The sequence below is a fragment of the Pristiophorus japonicus genome, chromosome 13 (genome assembly GCF_044704955.1).
Source record: "Pristiophorus japonicus isolate sPriJap1 chromosome 13, sPriJap1.hap1, whole genome shotgun sequence".
Classification (NCBI taxonomy): Eukaryota; Metazoa; Chordata; class Chondrichthyes; family Pristiophoridae; genus Pristiophorus; species Pristiophorus japonicus.
In genome coordinates, this window is record NC_091989.1 from 79,586,941 (window position 1) to 79,610,351 (window position 23,411).

At 45.6% G+C, this 23,411-nt stretch overlaps 1 protein-coding gene across 8 annotated transcripts in view; it reads left to right on the forward strand.

The window, feature by feature from the left end:
- The window catches only part of cfap54 (cilia and flagella associated protein 54), a 724,932-nt gene that overhangs the window by 631,669 nt on the left and 69,852 nt on the right, over positions 1 to 23,411 (forward strand). For all 8 annotated transcript variants that reach the window (XM_070897703.1, XM_070897704.1, XM_070897705.1 and 5 more), the window contains 3 exons: positions 10,256 to 10,421; positions 13,330 to 13,431; positions 22,050 to 22,191. In XM_070897703.1, coding sequence (XP_070753804.1) covers positions 10,256 to 10,421; positions 13,330 to 13,431; positions 22,050 to 22,191 — 410 coding nt within the window. The remainder of the gene's footprint in view (positions 1 to 10,255; positions 10,422 to 13,329; positions 13,432 to 22,049; positions 22,192 to 23,411) is intronic.

The following is a 23,411-nucleotide window of genomic DNA, read 5'->3' on the forward strand; positions in this document are numbered from 1 at the left end:
GCTGGCTCTTTCCCAAGAACGAATACAGACCATACACTTCCTCCCCGGGTTATGTATCTGGGCCAGCACTGAACTGGTCATCATCAACAATGTGATGAGCGGCAGCACGCTTGCTCTAGTTGGGGGGCACATTCTCTGAAGATGCCCCACTTTCGAACAGCCATTACAGGCGTATTGTTTAAACCGACACTGATGAGGCCGATGATTGCCCCCACAACGCCAACAGGGTGAAATCAGATTCATACCAGTTGGCGGACTCTGAGCAGCTACAGGTTTCACAAAAGCAGTCGAGTACGCCCTGCCATAAGCAGCTCTGCCAGACGACAACACAATCTTGTTTACAGTACCTGCCGTGGAGCTCCGACTCTTCGATGATATCTGCCTCAAGTTATCATCAATCGTCATTCATGCCTGGGCAGTCACAATGGCCTTTCTCAAATCCAGCTTCTTTTCGGCCAATAACTACCGAAGAATCACATCATGGTTGATGCCTATCACGAAGAAATCTCGCAGCATGTCTTTCAACATGTTCCCGAACTTACACGGCTCAGCAAGACATCATAGGTCAGCGACGAATCCTGACACATCCTGGCCCTCAGCACGAACATGCGTATAGAAGCGATAGCGTGAGATGATGATTCTCTCTTTTGGTTTAAGATGGTCACACACCAAAGCACACAAATCCTTGTACTCTTTGTCCGTTGGACGTAAAGGCGAGAGAAGGTTGTTTATAAGGCCGTAAGTTTTCGGACCACAAACAGTGAGGAAAACTGCCCTGCGCCTAACTGCGTCAGCCTCTCCCTCCATTTTGTTGGCCACAACATATTGATCCAGGCGGTCGATAAAATCCACGCAATCCTCGCCATCCGCGAATCTCTCCAGAATTTCAATAGTGCCCATTGTACATCCGAAGGTTCTTAAGTTACCTCGTCGCCAAATATAATGGGCCCAAGTTTCCACATGATTCGCGCCTGATTTTTAGGAGCAACTGGTGGAGAACGGACTATTTTAGAAATCGCAATTCTCCACATTTTTTTTTCTGCAGTTCTAGTCAGGTAGAACAGTTCTAGTTTAGAACAGAATTTTTTCTTCAAAAGGGGGCGTGTCCGGCCACTGACGCCTGATTTGAAAGTTTCCACAGTGAAAATGTACTCCAAACTAAAGTAGAATGGAGCCAGTGAAGATTTTTGTAGAACTGAAAAAACCTGTTCTACACATTAAAAAATCAGGCGCAGGTTACAAATTAGGCGCCCAGAACGAGGTGGGGGTGAAAGGAACTCATTAAATTTGACAATAAATCCTTATTTATACTTCTACAAATATTATACAAATAAATCCAACCTGAATAAACATTTATAAGCCAAGAAAAGATTAAATAAACCATCTTCCTACCTGTGTGAAAGTGCTTCAGCCAGGGAGAATTCTGCAGCTGTTCGTGCTGCTGAGCGAGGGAGGGAGAGAGAGAGAGAGAGGGGAGAGAGGGAGAGAGAGAGAGAGAGGGGAGGGAGGGAGAGAGAGAGAGAGAGGGGGAGAGAGGGGAGGGGGGATCGGGGGATTGGGTGTCGGGTCGGGGGGAGGGAGCGGGTGTCGGGTCGGGGCGGGGGGGGGGGGCGGAGAGCGGGTGTCGGGTCGGGGCGGGGGGTGGGGGGAGCGGGTCTCGGGTGTCGGGTCGGCGGGGGGGGAGCGGGTGTCGGGTCTCGGTCGGGGCGGAGGGGAGCGGGTGTCGGGTCGGGTCTGGTTGGGGGGCGGGGGAGCGAGTGTCGGGTCTTGTCGGGGGGGGGAGCAGGAGCTGGCCGTGGGAGGAGCCTCATTCACGCAGCCCCAGTGAGGCCATTGGGCCACGGCTAGGGGCTGCGTGCTTCGGGCCCCTCCCGCACAGTTCGGCGCCTGGAGCTACTGCACTTGCGTGCCGACTGTAGCGCACATGTGCAGAGGTCTCGGCACTGTTTTCAGCGCAGGGACCTGGCTCCGCCCCCCCACAGCTCGTGCCGGCTGCGCCGAGTGCCAGAGGACCTGTAAGTCGGTGGAGACTACCGAGGATTTTTTTAGGCGCCGTTTTAGGCGCGAAAAACGGGCGCCCAGCTTGGAGGGGCGCCCGTTTTTTTTCTAGTGGAAACTTGGGCCCAATGACTCAAGAGTCTCATTACTATAAACGGCCTCAGGTGTAAACCTGATCCAGCTTTATTCGCGCCCAAAGTACCCCCGTGACATAGTACCCGTGCTTATACACCAGTGACCGCTCACACGTGCATACAGCCCGCTGACCTCCGACAGTGGCGTCCCCTGGTGTCTGGTGACTCCAAACACCAATACATAACATAATCTTTCCTGCCTTCCACCATATCACTGACCTTTCCTTTTGTTCCTTCCTCCCTTCCCCCTTACCCTGCCCCTACACTTGCTTAAAACTTGTTACATCTCTAATTTTTTCCAGTTCTGATGAAAGGGTATTGACCTGAAACATTAACTCTGTTTCTCTCTCCACAGATGCTGTCTGACCTGCTGAGTATTTCCAGCATTTTCTGTTTCTATTTCAGAGTTCCAACATCTGCAGTATTTTGATATTGTTCCTGAAATACGAACTTATCTTTTCCCGTTTGAAATACTGATAAGCCTGCTATATAGTTACATAATTTTATGATTTAATGTCTTTTTGTATCCTGGTTTTCTAAAGCTGATTACATGTTATGTATTACATTTTAGCCTGCTGAATCTGAATATTGATTTGGATATACAGTCACACTTGATATGTAAGAGGCTGAGTATAATTCCTGTGTATGGAAATGCACAGCCATGTGATGTGGGAGCAGCAATTTAGGGTGCAACCAGGCTTCTGCCCATCTTAAAGTGCCAAGTGTTGTGTTCATGGTCTATTTATTGTTACACGAACTCTCATTAGACAGGCATTCGGACCCTGAGGGAGCTATTCACAGTTGCTGTAAACATTCTGGTTCTTGCTGGTTTTGTGACACCATTTTGGGAGTTGCTATAAAGGACACAGTTAGTTAGTCTGTTTATTTACGTACAAAACACCTAGGAAATTGCACTCTTGGAGTGGCAGTACTTCTGCTCGGCCCGTTACTTTATAGCAGCATTCTGGGCTGAGGGGCACTTGTTTTGCCTGCCCAGTTTGTGTTGTGGAAACCCAGAGCATCACCGATAGGTCCATTGGGAACTATGTACGTTGAAAGGAGGCATGGCTTCAGTGGATGCGATTGTTTTAATAAATTCTTCTACCTGATCCAAACTTCTTGATCTTCCTGCATTAGTTAAATAGCCCTATGCCTAGAATTTGGGATGGGCTTGGTGGCCGCTCAAAGATTGTTCTTTTTGCACTGCTTCTTAATGCACTTTTAGAAATGTGCTATTTTGAACACTACGATTGCTACAACATCAGATTCATTATAATGAAGAGACAATCAGAATGCCCCTGTAACAAATCTGCTTAACCATGTTAATGAGCCAATGAGGCATGTATTTTCTATTAATCCAGCTATGAAATAACGAAAATTGTTTAGTGAGGAGGAAAGAACACCTTAAGAAAAAGCCAGATTCAGCAATGATGCTGTCTTGACAATTGGTGATAGGTTTATGGTGTGGCAAATAAGCCCTTTTAGTGCAGAAGGCCCTTCTCTGCACTACCTTCAGGGCTCCACTGTTTCCCTTGTACATCAGTGACAAGAACTGAATGTAGCACTTGATGAGTGCCCCATACAGCTTCAGTTCGATGGTCTCAGCTTCTGAGCATTTCACTTATCCACCAAAGACAATCCTGGTCATCAAAAAGACATTCACCAGTAATGCAAATTATAATAGACAGTCCAGTATATAAATCTATTCTGCTAACTATTTCATGTGTAATGTGCAGGGCTCATTGTGTGAGGAGATCATCAATGAGCATCTAATGCACCAGTCTCCCTGCAATGGCTGCTTTGCTGCAGGTGGCTCCTGTGCCGTGTTTTAACCCTCATCCTCCATGGCTTCCTGCAGCTCTTCATGGTGAGACCCACCATACACAGTGATATTGTTCACATAATAATTTTCATAACACTATCAGAGGCATATTGTGCATCTTCTCTTATGCCTTGATGTAATTCTTTACTTGCCAGGTGTATGTATATTATAGAGAGTACAGTACCTATATGTACTACTCATGGTTTCCATGGTGTTAACTATTGCAACCTTTTTTCCACTTGGAACATTTCTGTCATGCATGAATCCCTGAGAATGTAGGAATAGTGGGGGCGAAATTACCTCTTTTTATAGACCCGTTAGCGCCTCGGGGGGCACTATTGGGACACAATGGCAATTTTGCCCAGGGGAGGGGGTCGATAGTGCCTCCCAGGAAATTGCCCCGCAGGTTCGGGGGCGCTGTCCCGGCACCGCCATGCCCGGGGATTAGCGCCCCAGGCTGGCGCGCAACTGGCGATATCGCCATTGCCATGTACGCCAACCCCTCACTGCTCTGCAGCGACCACTTTCTGCCCCCGCAGGTCGCGAAGCTGGTGGACATCCGCCACCAGGATGATCCTTAAAGGGCCGCTGATCCTTAAGGGGCCAGAAGGATAGGCAGAGAGGAAAAGGAGGCGGGGTAGCATTGCTGGTTAAAGAGGAAATTAATGCAATAGTAAGGAGGGACATTAGGCAGGATGATGTGGAATCGGTATGGGTGGAGCTGCAGAATTCCAAAGGGCAGAAAATGTTAGTGGGAGTTGTGTACAGACCACCAAACAGTAGTAGTGAGGTTGGGGACAGCATCAAACAAGAAGTAAGGGATGTGTGCAATAAAGGTACAGCAGTTATCATGGGCGACTTTAATCTACATATTGATTGGGCTAACCAAACTGGTAGCAATGCGGTGGAGGAGGATTTCCTGGAGTGTATTAGGGATGGTTTTCTAGACCAATATGTCGAGGAACCAACAAGAGAGCTGGCCACCCTAGACTGGGTGATGTGTAATGAGAAGGGACTAATTAGCAATCTTGTTGTGTGAGGCTCCTTGGGGAAGAGTGACCATAATATGGTAGAATTCTTTATTAAGATGGAGAGTGACACAGTTAATTCGGAAACTAGAGTCCTGAACTTAAGGAAAGGTAACTTCAACGATATGAGGCTTGAATTGGCTAGAATAGACTGGCAAAGGATACTTAAAGGGTTGACGGTGGATAAGCAATGGCAAACATTTAAAGATCACATGGATGAACTTCAGCAATTGTACATCCCTGTCTGGAGTAAAAATAAAACGGGGAAGGTGGCTCAACCATGGCTAACAAGGGAAATTAAGGATAGTGTTAAAGCCAAGGAAGAGGCATATAAATTGGCTAGAAAAAGCAACAAACCTGAAGACAGGGAGAAATTTAGAATTCAGCAGAGGGGGGACTAAGGGTTTAATTAAGAGGGGGAAAATAGAGTATGAGAGGAAGCTTGCAGGGAACATAAAAACTGACTGCAAAAGCTACTATAAATATGTGAACAGAAAAAGATTAGTGAAGACAAACGTAGGTCCCTTGCAGTTGGATTCAGGTGAATTTATAATGGGGAACAAAGAAATGGCAGACCAATTAAACAAATTCTTCGGTCCTGTCTTCACGAAGAAGATACAAATAACCTTCCGAATGTACAAGGGGACAATGGGTCTAGTGAGAAGGAGGAACTGAAGGATATCCTTATTAGACGGGAAATTGTGTTAAGGAAATTGATGGGATTGAAGGCCGATAAATCCCCAGGGCCTTGATAGTCTGCATCCAGAGTACTTAAGGAAGTGGCCCTAGAAATAGTGGATGCATTGGTGATCATTTTCCAACAGTCTATTGACTCTGGATCAGTTCCTATGGACTGGAGGGTAGCTAATGCAACACCACTTTTAAAAAAAGGAGGGACAAAGAAAACGGGTAATTATAGACTGGTTAGCCTGATATCAGTGGTGGGGAAAATGTTGGAATCAATCATTAAGGATGAAATAGCAGCGCATTTGGAAAGCAGTGACAGGATCGGTCCAAGTCAGCATGGATTTATGAAAGGGAAATCATGCTTGACAAATCTTCTGTAATTTTTTGAGGATGTAACTAGCAGAGTGGACAAGGGAGAGCCAGTGGATGTGGTGTATTTGGACTTTCAAAAGGCTTTTGACAAGGTCCCGGACAAGAGATTGGTGTGCAAAATCAAAGCTCATGGTATTGGGGGTAATGTACTGACGCGGATAGAGAACTGGTTGGCAGACAGGAAGCAGAGAGTCGGGATAAACGGGTCCTTTTCAGAATGGCAGGCAGTGACTAGTGGAGTGCCGCAGGGCTCAGTGCTGGGACCCCAGCTCTTTGCAATATACATTAACGATTTAGATGAAGGAATTGAGTGTAATATCTCCAAGTTTGCAGATGATACTAAACTGCGTGGCGGTGTGAGCTGTGAGGAGGACGCTAAGAGGCTGCAGGGTGACTTGGACAGGTTAGGTGAGTGGGCAAATGCATGGCAGATGCAGTATAATGTGGATAAATGTGAGGTTATCCATTTTGAGGGCAAAAACACGAAGGCAGAATATTATCTGAATGGCGGCAGATTAGGAAAAGGGGAGGTGCAACAAGAACTGGGTGTCATGGTTCATCAGTCACTGAAAGTGGGCATGCAAGTACAGCAGGCGGTGAAGAAGGCAAATGGTATGTTGGCCTTCATAGCTAGGGGATTTGACTATAGGAGCAGGGAGGTCTTACTACAGTTGTACAGGGCCTTAGTGAGGCCTCACCTGGAATATTGTGTTCAGTTTTGCTCTCCTAATCTGCGGAAGGACGTTCTTGCTAATGAGGGAGTGCGGCGAAGGTTCACCAGACTGATTCCAGGGATGGCTGGACTGTCATATGAGGAGAGACTGGATCAACTGGGTCTTTATTCCCTGGCGTTTAGAAGGATGAGAGGGGATCTCATAGAAACGTATAAGATTCTGATGGGACTGGACAGGTTAGATGCGGGAAGAATGTTCCTGATGTTGAGGAAGTCCAGAACCAGGGGACATAGTCTTAGGATAAGGGATAGGCCATTTAGGACTGAGTTGAGGAGAAATTTCTTCACTCAGAGAGTTGTTAACATATGGAATTCCCTGCCACAGAGAATTGTTGATGCCAGTTCATTGGATATATTCAAGAGAGAGTTAGAAATGGCCCTTATGGCTAAGGGGATCAAGGGGTATGGAGAGAAGGCAGGTAAGGGGTACTGAGGTGAATGATCAGCCATGATCTTATTGAATGGCGGTGCAGGCTCGAAGGGCTGAATGGCCTACTCCTGCATCTATTTTCTTTGTTTCTATATTTCTATCTTTATTTGTTGGCCTACTCTTGAGTTGGCCCGACAATGGCAGCCCTTGCGTTGGCTGGGCCGCCATCATGCAGCCTGGCACTCTGTTTTGGGTGCTGTGCTGCTAGCCCGGATGCTCACATCCCTGGTGACCCAGTGGTAGCCACCAAAGGGCCTGCAGAATGCGCAGCTGTGCTCCGCTTTAATGGAAGGAGAGGGGCGTTATAGTGCATCAGCGCTACGTGGTGCATCCGCGTAGCGCTGGCTACTCCACGCGCCGCTGGACTCAACGCCACGCTACTGCCCCGGGAGCATCCCTCAAAGGAAGCAGAGTGCCAGAGACAGCGCTCCGCCTCCTTTGAGGGGCGTATGGCCCAATTCTGCGTCGGGGCTGGACCTCCGTGCCAGGCGCGGGAAATCCAGGCCCCGGAAAGTTACTGCCCCCAATCGGGGCGAAGGACAATTTCGAGCTCAGTGAGTTATCCCTGGATAGTACCCGCGATGATCATGGATTGGTCACTGACCACTTGAACATTAAAAGTGGTTTAATCCTTCCTGTTGATGCATGACAGAGCATTATGTGCACATACACAACTGCCTACTTACCCTAATGAAGTTAAAATTGTAGTAAAAAGACATCAGCCTCTCCTACTGCTGTTTGATGCCAAGGTCAATAAGTATATTCATGGTTGTTTTTGCATCAGCGATGATCAGTAACACAGTACGGTGTGGGACTCATGTTGAAAGGTTATTGGGGTTGTGGTCACTGGGACCGCAGGCAGATGATTCTATCCTGGATAACCCAGCCACAAAGGGACTGTCTGGGTTGCATCCTTCCTTCTGCTTCCTCCTCTTCTGCTTCCTCTTCTTCTGTTTCCTTCTCCTCGGCTTCTTCCTCTTTGCTCTGCGAGCGGATGTTGTAAATCTGAAATGACAGCATAAAATGCTGGAAATACTCAGCTGGTCATGCAGCATCTCGACATGAGAAGTGAACTCTGTTTCTCTCTCCACAGAAGTTGCCTGCCCTGCTGAGTATTTTCTATCTTGTCAGAGACCTTCCTTTACCATCCGAGGCCTTGCAAGTATCCAGCAGCACTCCCTACACACTTTATAAACTCTTAACATCTATTGAAGCAGTTTTGTGTAGGCGTTCTGTTCTGAGTGAAAAGCTTGTTCAAGGTTTCACCTATTGATTTACTGACCAACAAACACTGTAGGCCTCCCGTAAAGCTGACACAAAATGCAACCCCCGCCCCCAGGCAAAAAATGAAAGATGCCAGGGGTGTACCGTCGATATTTTGCGAACCTGGGATCACGTGGGGTGGTGCTACATTCACTTCCTGACTCATAGCCAATCAGGAAGCAGAAGAGATTACTATTGTAAATATATGCCAATAGAAGACAGAAATCTTCCACTGGCATATATTTACAATCTACATAGTGTTTAATAGCCACTCTTAATTGGAAATGCTGGTTGAAGGAATTTAAAAAGGTAGGTATGTATATTTTAGTTTGACCAGATATACATTTGATCAAACATCAATCATAGCTATGTGTAAATAATACTACATTTGTTAGATATATGGTTCTTATCTACTCAATATTAGATTAGATGCTCCATTATGTGAATTGTGCCCATAAAATAGCAAACCCCAGTACAAAATGTTTCGATAAATCAGTAGATTTTTAAAATTGTAATATGTTGAGAAATAATCGGCACACAAAAACTTTGCCCTTAAACCAATATCTCCAATCTTTTGAGTGCCTACTGCTGGTGTTTACTGTGCTTAATTTCTGGGTTCAAAAACTCATCGGGAAAGATGAAAAGAGCTTTGTGTCTGGCCAGTAAATTTATAATCAGAAAATGCTAGAAACACTCAGGCTCCTGCATCTGTTTGCACCAGCCATAAAAATATTCAGGGTAATTAATGCACAATAGATGGGCAATCAACCCAACTTTTCACCAGCACGTTGATTTCAATGGATAGGTGAAACTTGCAGCGAAGCCAATGTGGAGTCGGAACTTGTTCAGGATTTAGCACATGCGGCAATTCCAAAGTTGCGGTCAATTTTGAAGGAGATATACTGAACGTGAATTCTGGGCCAGAGTTAAAGAAAGATGCATGGTCACGTCCGTTTTCCCAATGTCAGTGCACGCACCCCATGAATGATATGTGGTGCAGGTACATTGTCCTTTTAAATTAACTTTCCTTCAAGACTAGCAGAGCAACTTATGGCAGGCAATGCAAGTTCACAGAGTGGTTGTATGTTAAGATGATGCTCGAGTGTTTGCAGACGTTTCTCTTTGCATACGTGAGTTGCTCTGACACCCAGGTGAATACAGAAAAATATGAAAGGTAAGGATATGAGAGAAGCTTCTATCATTGACACATATGGACTGGGAACAGTACCTTGACTTGTGCTAGCCACCTTTGTGAGGTCAATAAACCACATCCTTCACTTTGTGGCAGTTCTTGGGGTACTGGAGGTTGCTGCAGGAACCTCTCCATACAGTCTGAACCACCTTCTTGTGGTGATTCCTGCCTTTTGTGCCTCATAGTCGAGCACATTTTACCCTTCAGCCAGCAGAACTTCCATAAATGTATAAGAGAATCTGGGAACCTTTTCTATTGCTGGCTTCCCCTGAAACTGCTCATTCTTCCAACATCATGCAAATGTGTGTTCTGCTGCTGAAAAAGTGATGTCTCCTTTTAAATAGGTGATGATTTTCCAAAGGCTGCTATCCACTGCATTTCCCTCCTTCCTAGCAGCAGTAAGCCAATGAGGAACGGTATTACCTGCATTAATAATGAGAACCCTGGGAGGAATGTTGAGTGGCTTAGTGGTGGAATGATGTGGACGGGCAGAAGTCCTGTCCCACTACTAACCTGCCAACAGGAGAAGAATTCAGCCATTGTTTTTAAAATGAAGAATAACTAACACAAAAAGGATCTTTTTTTTTATCTTATAGGTTGATGAGACAGTCATATTTGGAACTTGTTTTGTTATACTTCTACCTTGATGAGGATGAGAGAGAAATAGAAAATAATTTGAGAAATGACACAAATGCAGATAACAAACAGTCAGGATTAATGAAATCAAGACTAATTTTAGTTCCGAAACAGCCTAAAAAAAAGGTGAGAACACAGTAATTATCACTATGTTTGGCAGTATAAACAAGAGATTTAGATAAAATGCCTATGGTGTAGCATTATTCCTATAAATGTGGATTACCTGTTAATGTAGGTGAGATGTCGACTGATCTTGGTCTTCGCTCTCAAAGCAACACACACTTATTAACCCTTCACACTACATTCTGGGTAAGAGCGCCTACAACTCCTCTAACACACACCTTGCACAACCCCAAAACTTCTTCTTCGACTCGAACATCATAACACCCCCACAGCGCTCACTTCTCTTGTCCCATTACAGTTGCCATACATCATCATCATCATCACAGGCAGTCCCTTGAAGCGAGGATGACTTGCTTTTACGCCAAAAAAGGATGAGTTCACAGGTGTTTCAATGAAGAACCTAATATTCCAGGTCCTGAACTACATCTGAAGGATGGAAGATGCTTGTGCGTAGATTTTTTTAACGTGGGGTGGCCGTTGAACACCAGCCATCACACGGGCTTGACAAGAGCTAGGTCTTGGTCCAGTGGCAATGGTTATCCAAGACGACTGGAGACCTGCTCTGCTGCACGGACCTAGTGTGCACACATATCACAGTGTGGGCTGGCTCGTGCTGCCCCTGGATCCCTGGCCCCGAACTCGCGTCTCTCCTGGGCCCTGATCACATCCCTCTACAGTCTCTCGCTGCTCCTTCGCCCTGACCTTGCCGCTCCTGCTGTATGCCCACGCTCCAATCACCGACCTCGACCTTGATGACGTCATTCTTTGCTGTCGTTGCCTTCCTGCACCAGCTCGCGCTGCTCCCTGAAGTAGTATGTCTCCACGCTGCTCCTGAGGCCGCTCGCTGCTTCTTTTATGGCCTCGACCTGCCCCTGGTGTTCTCACGCAGGTCGGGGCCTCCACGCTGCGCGGCAGGTCGGGGCCATAAAAGGAGCGGCGAGCAGCCTCGGGAGCAGCGTGTAGGCCTCGACCTGTGTGAGAACACCAGTTGCCATACACTGCTTAACTGAAGCCTTATCCTCACTCATACAATGTTAAACCCCATGAACAGAACAGAAATGTTTGCTTTCTAATACTCTGGGCATTTGTCTTGTGATTTGTTATTTATGAACATTACAGTAAGTGAGGAAACAGACAGTAGGTTTGGACTTCTTAACAAAGGTGTCCTTGCAAGGTCCTGCTGGGCCAAACAGAGCTGCTTTGGTGTCATCTGGTAAGAAGCATAGAAAAAGGTATGGCTGAAATGCTGCCACTGCAGTCCAGCAGTCAATGAAGAATCTGCCGCCTAATGCCCCATGCAGTGGCAAGGGAGGTTACGGCTTGGCTTGCATAAGATACGAGCTGCATGACCTGGTAATGGAACCCCTTCCTATTCATGTGTCATGAGCTGCTTGGTTGGCACCTTCAGGACCATGTATATGCCACCCATGCACCCTAGGAAGTCCCTGACTCTGTGCCTCTGCTACCTGAGAATGATGCTGAAGTGGAGGAATTTGGTTCCTCTGTGAAGGGTGTCCGTCACCTGGCAGCTCCCTGGTTAATATACAGATCCCTGTCGCAGCCTGGAAGGATCCAGAGCTGAAACAGTTGAGGGTTGTTGTTACTTTAATTACCACAGATAGAACAGATAGTTGTGGCAGTGGGGCCAGTTTGAAAATGTTCACGGTGAAGCTGACAGAAATGCCCAATGGCATCCTTGGAGGTGCAGCTATCAGATAGACAGCTCCTTGTTAAGGTCCTCATAAGGCTGGCGCAGTATGTACACACATCGGGGAGGATCGTCCCAGATGAGTTGCCGTCTGTCATGTTGCCAGATTTCCTTGCCCGCAGCACACTGCTGTTGCAATCTCTCCTCTATTATGATGGCATGGAGTGGTAGGTTCATGAGGAAAGCCATCCATTGTCAGAAATTGATCTGAATGTGGGTTTGGGGGTCCAAGTCAAGGATCCCAAGAGAAGTTTTTTTCTGGGATGAAACAGAAGCACGAAGGCAAAATAAAGTGCAGGGGTCAGTGATAAAAAATGTGAAGGAACACATTTTTAAAGGTCTGTAGTTAGTATGTGAAGTTGCTGTCCCCTTAATGCAAATGTGCCCCAATAGGTGTAAGGTTTGCACTGTTAAAAAGATCGAGGAAACCAGAGTTTAGTGCAGTAATGGCGTAAATATATCTAAATGTGCTAAAACACAAATATCCCTGATCTTTGCAGTGCAATAACAGCCCTCATGTATTTTTTCCTGTGCTTATCAAGGCAAGAAATGTTTCTACTCTGAGGAGTAAAACAGTTTCCCATTTCTGGTGTGCACTGTTGGTTGTAAGCATTCCCAGGTCAGGTGCAAGGCAAAGTTAGCTCTGTATGGCCGTTTCAATAATCTGACTTTAAAAACTTTAAAATGCATCCCTTCTGTACCACAGTGACATTTCCACTTTCCTTAAAGAGAAGCAAAGTACTGTGGATATTTGAAAGCTAAAATAAAAGAAAATGCTAGAAACACTCTGCAGGTCAGGCAGCATTTGGCATTGATCTTTCACGTTAACTCTGTTTCCACTTTTCTGTCTGTTTGACAATTCAGTGTCATTATTCAAATTAGGGTCCAGTCTCCATTGTGGTACATGCCAAGAGGACCTGGACTGGCACTCCCCAAGCTCATTTCATGTAAATCCTGCAGTCAGCTAAGAGGAGACTTTCATTCGGTCAATATTGGCTGAATATGACAGTTCCCAGAGGTGAAAGAAGAGCTTGCTAATCTATTTCATTATCGAGATCCTTCAAACAATTTATGCACTTATTCATCACAATAACCTGGTTTCTTACAGATTCAAAAATTCATTGTTCTATGTTTAGAGACACATAGTTCGACAAACTTAAGCAAACAATTTGTTAAATTTTAATGACTTTGTTTTTTAACAAGATTACCGGCCAAGGAAGACTGATAGAAATATTACAATACATTTTGAGGCAGCCTTCAAAATGTAAAATGCTGGCATGGGTTGCGATCAGAGCTGCAAATGAGGTTTGTGCTATTATTCAGACAAAGTCTTCCTAATAATCTTCTGCTTCTCTGCATAGCATATATGTAATAGACAATTATTGGATGTGATGCGGGAGAAAGTATAGCCTAACAAAGATGGAGCTCCATAGACAGGGCTTGTAGCCTAGCAGGGATGAACCTGTCTAGTCCAAGTGTAAAAAACATCGAAAACCTTTGGTAATGATTAGAGACTTTATGAATGGGAGGAAACTGATTTTTGGGCATCTGTTAATAGACAGGTACGTTAGGGAAAAGGATTGGATCAAGAAGTTTGTAGTTAAATAAGCAAAGCATAGAGAGGAATAGATACATTTGTTATGGGTGACTTCAATTTGCCACGGATAGACTGGGAAATCTATAAAGGGTGATTTTGCAATCTATTCCTAGCAAATTGAGGTAATCTAGCAGCATAAACACAATGTAAAAGTTAGGACATTGGTGAGCATGAAAATTCGGTGCAGAGAAGGATATCACAGAGTCAATACGGAACAGAAGGAGGCCATTCAGCCCATTGAGACCATGCCGGCTCTTTGCAGAGCAATGCAGTCAGTCCCATTCCCCCGCTCTATCCCCGTAGCCCTGCAAGTTTATTTCCCTCAAGTCCCTATCCAATTGTGAAATCATTGATCATCTCCACTTCCACCACCCTCGTAGGCAGCGAGATCCAGGTCATTACCACTTGCTGCGTAAAAAAGTTCTTCTTCACACCCCCCTTGTATAGAAACATAGAAAATAGGTGCAGGAGTAGTCCATTCAGCCCTTCGAGCCTGCACCACCATTCAATAAGATCGTGGCAGATCATTCACCTCAGTACCCCTTTCCTGCTTTCTCTCCATGCCCCTTGATCCCTTTACCCGTAAGGGCCATATCTAACTCCCTCTTGAATATATCCAATGAATTGGCATCAACAACTCTCTGCGGAAGGGAATTCCATAGGTTAACAACTCTCTTGAGTGAAGAAGTTTCCCCTCATCTCAGTCCTAAATTGCTTATCCCTTATCCTTAGACCTTATCCTGTGTCCCCTCGTTCTGGAAATCCCCAACATCAGGAACATTCTTCCTGCATCTAACCTGTCCAATCACGTCAGAATTTTATATGTTTCTATGAGATCCCCTCTCATCCTTCTAAACTCCAATGAATACAGGCCCAGTCGATCCAGTCTCTCCTCATATGTCAGTCCTGCCATCCCAGGAATCAGTCTGGTGAACCTTCGCTGCACTCCCTCATTAGCAAGAACGTCCTTCCTCAGATTAGGAGAGCAAAACTGAACACAATATTCCAGGTGAGGCTCACTAAGGCCCTGTACAACTGCAGTAAGACCTCCCTTCTCCTATAGTCAAATCCCCTAGCTATGAAGGCCAATATACCATTTGCCTTTTTCACCGCCTGCTGTACCTGCATGCCAACTTTCAATGACTGATGTACCATGACACCCACGTCTCATTGCACCTCCCCTTTTCCTAACCTGCCGCCATTCAGATAATATTCTGCCTTCGTGTTTTTGCCACCAAAGTGGATAACCTCACATTTATCTACATTATACTGTATCTGCCATGCATTTGCCCACTCACCTAACCTGTCCAAGTCACCCTGCAGCCTCTTAGCATCCTCCTCACAGCTCACTCCAGTACCCAGCTTAGTGTCATCTGCAAACTTGGAAATATTACACTCAATTCCTTCATCTAAATCATTAATGTATATTGTAAATAGCTGGGGTCCCAGCACTGAACCTTGCGGCATCCCACTAGTTACTGCCTGCCATTCTGAAAAGGACCCATTTATCCCGACTTTCTGCTTCCTGTCTGCCAACCAGTTCTCTATCCACGTCAGTACATTAACCTCAATACCATGTGCTTTAATTTTGCCCACCAATCTCTTGTGTTGGACCTTGTCAAAAGCCTTTTGAAAGTCCAAATACACCACATCCACTGGTTCTCCCTTGTCCACTCTACTAGTTACATCCTCAAAAAATTCTAGAAGATTTGTCAAGCATGATTTCCCTTTCATAAATCCATGCTGACTTGGACCGATCCTGTCACTGCTTTCCAAATGCGCTGCTATTTCATCTTTAATTATTGATTCTAACATTTTCCCCAGTACTGATGTCAGGCTAGCTGGCCTATAATTACCCATTTTCTCTCTCCCTCCTTTTTTAAAAAGTGGTATTACATTAGCTACCCTCCAGTCCATAGGAACTGATCCAGAGTCAATAGACTGTTGGAAAATGATCACCAATGCATCCACTATTTCTATGGCCACTTCCTTAAGTACTCTGGGATGCAGACTATCAGGGCCCTGGGGATTTATTGGCCTTCAATCCCATCAATTTTCCTAACACAATTTCCCGCCTAATAAGCATTTCAGTTCCTCCTTGTCACGAGACCCTCGGTCCCCCTAGTATTTCCGGAAGGTTATTTGTGTCTTTCTTCGTGAAGACAGAACCAACGTATTTGTTCAACTGGTCTGCCATTTCTTTGGTTCCCATTATAAATTCACCTGAATCTGACTGCAAGGGACCTCCGTTTGTCTTTAGTAATCTTTTTCTCTTCACATATCTATAGAAGCTATTGCTGTCAGTTTTTATGTGCCCAGCAAGCTTCCTCTCATACTCTATTTTCCCTCTCCTAATTAAACCCTTTATCCTCCTCTGCTGAATTCTAAATTTCTCCCAGTCCTCAGGTTTGCTGCTTTTTCTAGCCAAATTATATGCCTCTTCCTTGGATTTAACACTGTCCTTAATTTCTCTTGTTAACCACGGTTGAGCCAGCTTCCCCGTTTTATTTTTACTCCAGACAGGGATGTACAATTGTTGAAGTTCATCCATGTGATCTTTAAATGTTTGCCATTGCTTATCCACCGTCAACCCTTTTAGTATCATTCGCCAGTCTATTCTAGCCAATTCACGTCTCATACCATCGAAGTTACCTTTCCTTAAGTTCAGGACCCTAGTCTCTGAATTAACTGTGTCACTCTCCATCTTAATAAATAATTCAACCATATTATGGTCACTCTTCCCCAAGGGGCCTCGCACAACAAGATTGCTAATTGGTCCTTTCTCATTACGCATCACCCAGTCTAGGATAGCCAGCCCTTTCGTTGGTTCCTCGACATATTGGTCCAGAAAACCATCCCTAATATACTCCAGGAAATCCTCCTCCACCGTATTGCTACCAATTTGGTTAGCCCAATCTAAATGTAGATTAAAGTCGCCCATGATAACTGCTGTACCTTTATTGCACGCATTCCTAATTTCTTGTTTGATGCCATCCCCAACCTCACGACTACTGTTTGGTGATCTGTACACAACTCCCACTAGCGCTTTCTGCCCTTTGGTATTCGACAGCTCCACCCATACAGATTCCACATCATCCAAGCTTATGTCCTTCCTTACTATTGCGTTAATTTCCTCTTTAACCAGCAACGTTACCCCACCTCCTTTTCCTTTCTGTCTATCCTTCCTGAATGTTGAATACCCCTGGATGTTGAGTTCCCAGCTTTGGTCACCCTGGAGCCATGTCTCCGTGATGCCAATTATATCATACTCGTTAATTGCTACCTGCGCAGTTAATTCGTCCACCTTATTCCGAATACTCCTCGCATTGAGGCACAGAGCCTTCAGGCTTGTCTTTTTAACACACTTTTCCCCTTTAGAATTTTGCTGTAATGTGGCCCTTTTTGATTTTTGCCTTCGGTTTCTCTGCCCTCCACTTTTACTTTTCTTCTTTCTATCTTTTGCTTCTGCCCCCATTCTACTTCCCTCTGCATAGGTTCCCATCCCCCTTCCATATTAGTTTAACCCCTCCCCAACAGCACTAGCAAACACTCCCCCAAGGACATTGGTTCCGGTCCTGCCCAGGTGCAGACCGTCTGGTTTGTACTGGTCCCATCTCCCCCAGAACCGATTCCAATGTCCCTGGAATTTGAATCCCTTCCTTCTGCACCACTCCTCAAGCCACGTATTCATCTGAGCTATCCTCCGATTCCTACTCTGACTAGCACGTGGCACTGGTAGCAATCCTGAGATTACTACCTTTGAGGTCCTACTTCTCCTAGCTCCCTAAATTCAGCTTGTAGGACCTCATCCCATTTTTTTACCTATATCGTTGATACCTATATACACCACGACAACTGGCTGTTCACCCTCCCCCTCCAAAATGTCCTGCAGCCGCTCCGAGACATCCTTGGCCCTTGCACCAGGGAGGCAACATACCATCCTGGAGTCTCGATTGCGGCCGCAGAAACGTCTATCTATTCCATTTACAATCGAATCTCCTATCACTATAGCTCTCCCACTCTTTTTCCTGCCCTTCTGTGCAGCAGCGTCACCCACGGTGCCATGAACTTGGCTGCTGCTGTCCTCCCCTGATGAGTCATCCCCCCCATCAGTACTCAAAACGGTGTATCTGTTTTGGAGGGGGATGACCGCACGGTACCCTTGCATTACCTTCCTTCCATTGCTCTTCCTGCTGGTCACCCATTCCCTATCTGTCTGTGTAACCTTTACCTGCGGTATGACCAACTCACTGAACGTGCTATTCACGGCATCCTCAGTATCGTGGATGCTCCAGAGTGAATCCACCCGCAACTCCAGTGCCGCAATGCGGTCTGTCAGGAGCTGCAGCAGGATACACTTCCTGCACATGTAGTCGTCAGGGACACTGGAAGCGTCCCTGAGTTCCCACATAGCACAGGTTGAGCATGACATTTGTCCAAGCTCTCCTGCCATAACTTAACCCCGAGATTAACTTAATTTCGCAACAACAATGATAAAGGTTACATACTGATAAAGGAGAAGAAAAAGAAAAACTACTCACCAATCACCAGCCAATCACTTACCCCCTTGGCTGTGATGTCACCCTTCGATTTCTTTCTACTTGCTTTTTGTCTTCTCTCCCTGCACCAGCTGGCCTCCTCGACTGATGGGTCTTTTATAGGCCGCCTCCTCCGACTCCCGCCGCGCCTCCTAGACGACGCTGTTGCCGCTTCCCAACTGATGGGCCTTTTATAGGCCGCCTCCTCCGATCCCTTTAGCCGTAAGGGCCACATCTAACTCCCTTTTGAATATATCTAACAAACTGGCCTCAACAACTTTCTGTGATAGAGAATTCCACAGGTTCACAATTCTCTGAGTGAAGAAGTTTCTCCTCATCTCAGTCCTAAATGGCTTACCCCTTATCCTTAGACTGTGACCCCTGGTTCTGGACTTCCCCAACTTCAGGAACATTCTTCCTGCATCTAAACTGTCCAATCCCGTCAGAATTTTATATGTTTCTATGAGATCCCCTCTCATTCTTCTAAATTCCAGTGAATTTAAACCTAGTCGATCCGATCTTTCTTCATATGTCAGTCCTGTCATCCCGGGAATCAGTCTGGTGAAACTTCGCTGCACTCCCTCAATAGCAAGAATGTCCTTCCTCAGATTAGGAGACCAAAACTGTACACAAATATTCAAGGTGTGGCCTCACCAAGGCCCGGTACAACTACAGTAAGACCTCCCTGGTCCTATACTCAAATCCTCTCGCTATGAAGGCCAACATGCCATTTGCTTTCTTCACCGTCTGCTGTACCTGCATGCCAACTTTCAATGACTGATGTGCCATGACACCCAGGTCTCATTGCACCTCCACTTTTATTAATCTGTCATCATTCAGATAATCTGCCTTCCTGTTTTTGCCCCCAAAGTGGATAACCTCACATTTATCTAAATTATACTGCATCTGACTTGCATTTGCCCACTTACCTAACCTGTCCAAATCACCCTGCAGCCTCTTAGAATCCCCCTCACAGCTCACACTGCCACCCAGCTTAGTATCATCTGCAAACTTGGAGATATTACATTCAATTCCTTTGTCTAAATCATTAATGTATATTGTAAGTAGCTGGGATCCCAGCACTGAACCTTGCAGTACCCCACTAGTCACTACCTATCATTCTGAAAAGAACTCATTTATTCCTACTCTTTGCTTCCTGTCTGCCAACCAGTTCTCTATCCACATTAATACATTACCCCCAATACCATGTATTTTAATTTTGCACACTAATCTCTAGTGAAAAGCCTTTTGAAAGTCCAAATACACCACATCCACTGGCTCTCCCTTGCCCACTCTACTAGTTATATCCTCAAAAAATTCTAGAAGATTTGACAAGCATGATTTCCCTTTCATAAATCTATGCTGACTTGGATCGATCCTGTCACTGCTTTCCAAATGCGCTGCTATTACATCTTTAATAATTGATTCCAACATTTTTCCCACTACCGATGTCAGCTAACTGGTCTATAATTCTCAGTTTTCTCTCTCCCTCCTTTTTAAAAAAATGGTGTTACATTAGCTACCCTCCAATCCATATGAACTGATACAGTGTCTATAGAATGTTGGAAAATGACCACCAATGCATCCAGTATTTCTAGAGCCACTTCCTTAAGTACTCTGGGATGTAGACTATCAGGCCCTGAGGATTTATCAGCCTTCAATCCCATCAATTTCCCTTACACAATTTCCTGACTAATAAGGATTTCCTTCAGTTCCTCCTTCTCGCTAGACCTCGGTCCCCTAGTATTTCCGGAAGGTTATTTGTGTCTTCCTTAGTGAAGACAGAACCAAAGTATTTGTTCAATTGATCTGCCATTTCTTTGTTCCCCCATTATAAATTCACATGATTCTGACTGCAAGGGACCTACATTTGTCCTCACTAATATTTTTCTCTTCACATATCCATAGAAGCTTTTGCAGTCAGTTTTTATGTTCCCTGCAAGCTTACTCTCATACTCTATTTTCCCCCTCCTAATTAAACCCTTTGTCCCCCTCTGCTGAATTCTAAATTTCTCCCAGTCCTCTGGTTTGCTGCTTTTTCTGGCCAATTTATATGCCTCTTCCTTGGATTTAACATTCTCCCTAATTTCCCTTGTTAGCCACAGTTGAGCCACCTTTCCCGTTTTATTTTTATGCCAGAGAGGGATGTACAATTGTTGAAGTTCATCCATGTGATCTTTAAATGTCTGCCATTTCCTGTCCACCGTCAAAGCTTTAAGTATAATTCACCAGTCTATCCTAGCCAATTCATGTCTCATACCATTGAAGTTACCTTTCTTTAAGTTCAGGACCCTAGCCTCTGAATTAACTGTGTCACTCTCCAACTTAATGAAGAATTCTACCATGTTATGATCACTCTTCCCCAAGGGGCCTTGCACAACAAGATTGCTGATTAATCATCTCTCATTACGCAACACCCAGTCTAGGATGGCCAGCTCTCTAGTTGGTTCCTCGACTTATTGGTCATAAAACCACCCCTTACACACTCCAGGAAATCCTCCTCCACCATATTGCTACCAGTTTGGTTAGCCCAATCTATATGCAGATTCAAGTCACCCATGATAATTGCTATTCCTTTATTGCATGCATCCCTAATTTCCTGTTTGATGCCATCCCCAACCTCATTACTACTGTTTGGTGGTCTGTACACAACTTCCACGAGCTCTTTGATGTTCCGCAGCTCTACCGATACAGATTCCACATCATCCAAGCTAATGTGCTTCCTTACTATTGCCTTAATCTCCTCTCTAACCAATAACGCTACCCCACCTCCTTTTCCTTCCTGTCAACCCTTCCTGAATATTGAATGCCCCTGGATGTTGAGTTCCCACCCCTGGTCACCCTGGAGCTTTCGATTATGCCAATTTCGAGTCATGCTGCCAATGTTGTTATTTTATACATTTAAAGTATTTATGTTGCCGTGCATTTATCTGGAAAGTTTGAACAAATTTATGGAAACTGAACCCACAAACTGTGAATAACTTACCTTTCACATTGCAGTGACAGAGCAGAAAGTGAGGTTTCAATTGTGAATCACTTATTTGATTTACAAGGTGCAGATAATGCAGTAAGTTTTTATTTCCCCCGTCACCAGTTCAAACATTTCCGAATCCGGTACTGCAGAAAGCCTCCTGCGCTCAGTGTTAATATTGTTGATTTATATTTGAAAACTTGAAATGGGAGGTTATAGCAACAACTCAGTGATGCAGCGAATGGCAGATTCGATTTGCCTGCCTCTGTTTTAGTTCTGACTCCCCTGCTGTCTCAGAAACCATGACCAGCCTCCTGTGGGGTGGGGTCAGGCTAAGGGTCGGGTGCAGTGGATGTTTGGTCTCGAAGCCAGGCCTTGTCAGGCCGGATTGAATCCACTAGCGGGATACGGCCCGTGGGCCTTATTTTTCCCACCACCGCTCTGTGGCCTCGACCCCCTCCCCATCTCTGTCACCTCCTCCAGCCCTACAACCCTCCAAAATATTTGTGCTCCTCCAATCCTGGCCTCGAGCGCCCCTAATTTTAATCGCGCCACCATTGACGGTCATGCCTTCAGGTGCCGAGGCCCTAAGCTCAGGAATTCCCTCCTTAATCTTGTCCGCCTCTCTACTTTTTCCTTCTTTAAGACGCTCCTTAAAACCTACCTCTTTAACCAAACATCTGTCCTAATATCTCTTTAGGTGGCTTGGTGTCAAATTTTTTTTTATAATGCTCCTGTGAAGTGCCTTGAAATGTTTTACAAGTTGTTATTGTTGTTTCACTTCTGCTCTTGCGCACAAATATTGTCTATTGGATAGGCCAATCGTATCCTGCAAAACTCCCAGACACTAACTAGAGACAAGACGATAAATGAAAATCAAATGGAAAATTTAGTCCAAAATGAATTGCGTGAACATATGCTTCTGGATATTTTGGCATCGCATGAAGATTTTCAAACTGGTAAGAACTTTCACTTCCACTCTTTGTATCGTTGTGGGGGGGTGATATTGCGACCGCCCCATTTGGGGGCGGTAACAGCCGCGAGGCAGGAGTTCCTGCTCCAGGCGCAAAAGTCCCGCCCCGCGACCTATATTCGGGTTACAAGAAAGCAAGTGGTGCGCAAAAAAAGCACTTTACTTGCTCTATGGGGCGCAGGCGGAGCGGTAGGACTTTGTGTTGGGGCGCAGCGATACACGGTGGGACGCGTAGCGCTGCCACGTAGACGGGGCGCTCCCCATCATTAAAGGGAGGGCCAAGCTGCCGAATCTGCAGCCGAGAAACAGGGCCATCCCTGGCCCACCAGGGAGCGGGGATCCGTGGCAGCAGCCCGGCACACAAGTGGAGTGCTGGGCTGCAAGATCATGACACAGATCCTGCAATCGAGCAGGAAGAAGGCCGCCATTTTTTTTTCAATTCCCTCCCCTTTAATTTTCGCCCCGAGGGCGGCCTACAACACAGCCTGTCATGGCAGCTTTAGGGGGCGCTACCGAATTTTCGCTTCGAGGTAAAAACAGGTCGCCACGCATGGTGATGATGTTGTCGTCGCCGGCAGATCGGGTAGCTACCGGTTGGCACAGGGCTCTACTGGTTATCGCTGCCGCTAAACTCCCACAGAGTTTCACAGGAGTCGTTAGCATGCTGCGCCCGGGGGCGCTAATGCAAGGCACAAATGCTTTGAATTTCTCCCACACAATCATGCTGCAGGTTTTCAAAATGTCAGTGTGGAATTCTCATTTACTGTGACACATACATGACAAGAAAACCACTGCCTTTTTCAAATAAATAAACCTTTACTCAGTTATTATCACATAGATAATCCTCAGAGTTGCTCCTGGTGATCAGTTCCATTGGGGGGAATTTTAACCTAAAAAATGGGTGGGTTTGCGGCGTGTGGGTAGTTAAAGTGTACCTAAATCCCAACCTGCCCACTTCCTGTTTTAACGGAGGCATGACGGGAGGCAGGCAGCCAATTCGCTGCCAGGAGGCGGGTCGACTGTTTAAATATTATAATGAGATCAGAAGCTTCTTCTTTAACCTCCATTTTGTATTTAACTTTAGCTGGTTGGGTTTTGTACGCCTTTACACTTGCCTCCTGGATCCAGGGTTCCTGCATAACCCACCTCCCGTGATCAAAGACTCCCGAACGAAGCCTCTGATCACCCCCAGACCTTCCGCCCACC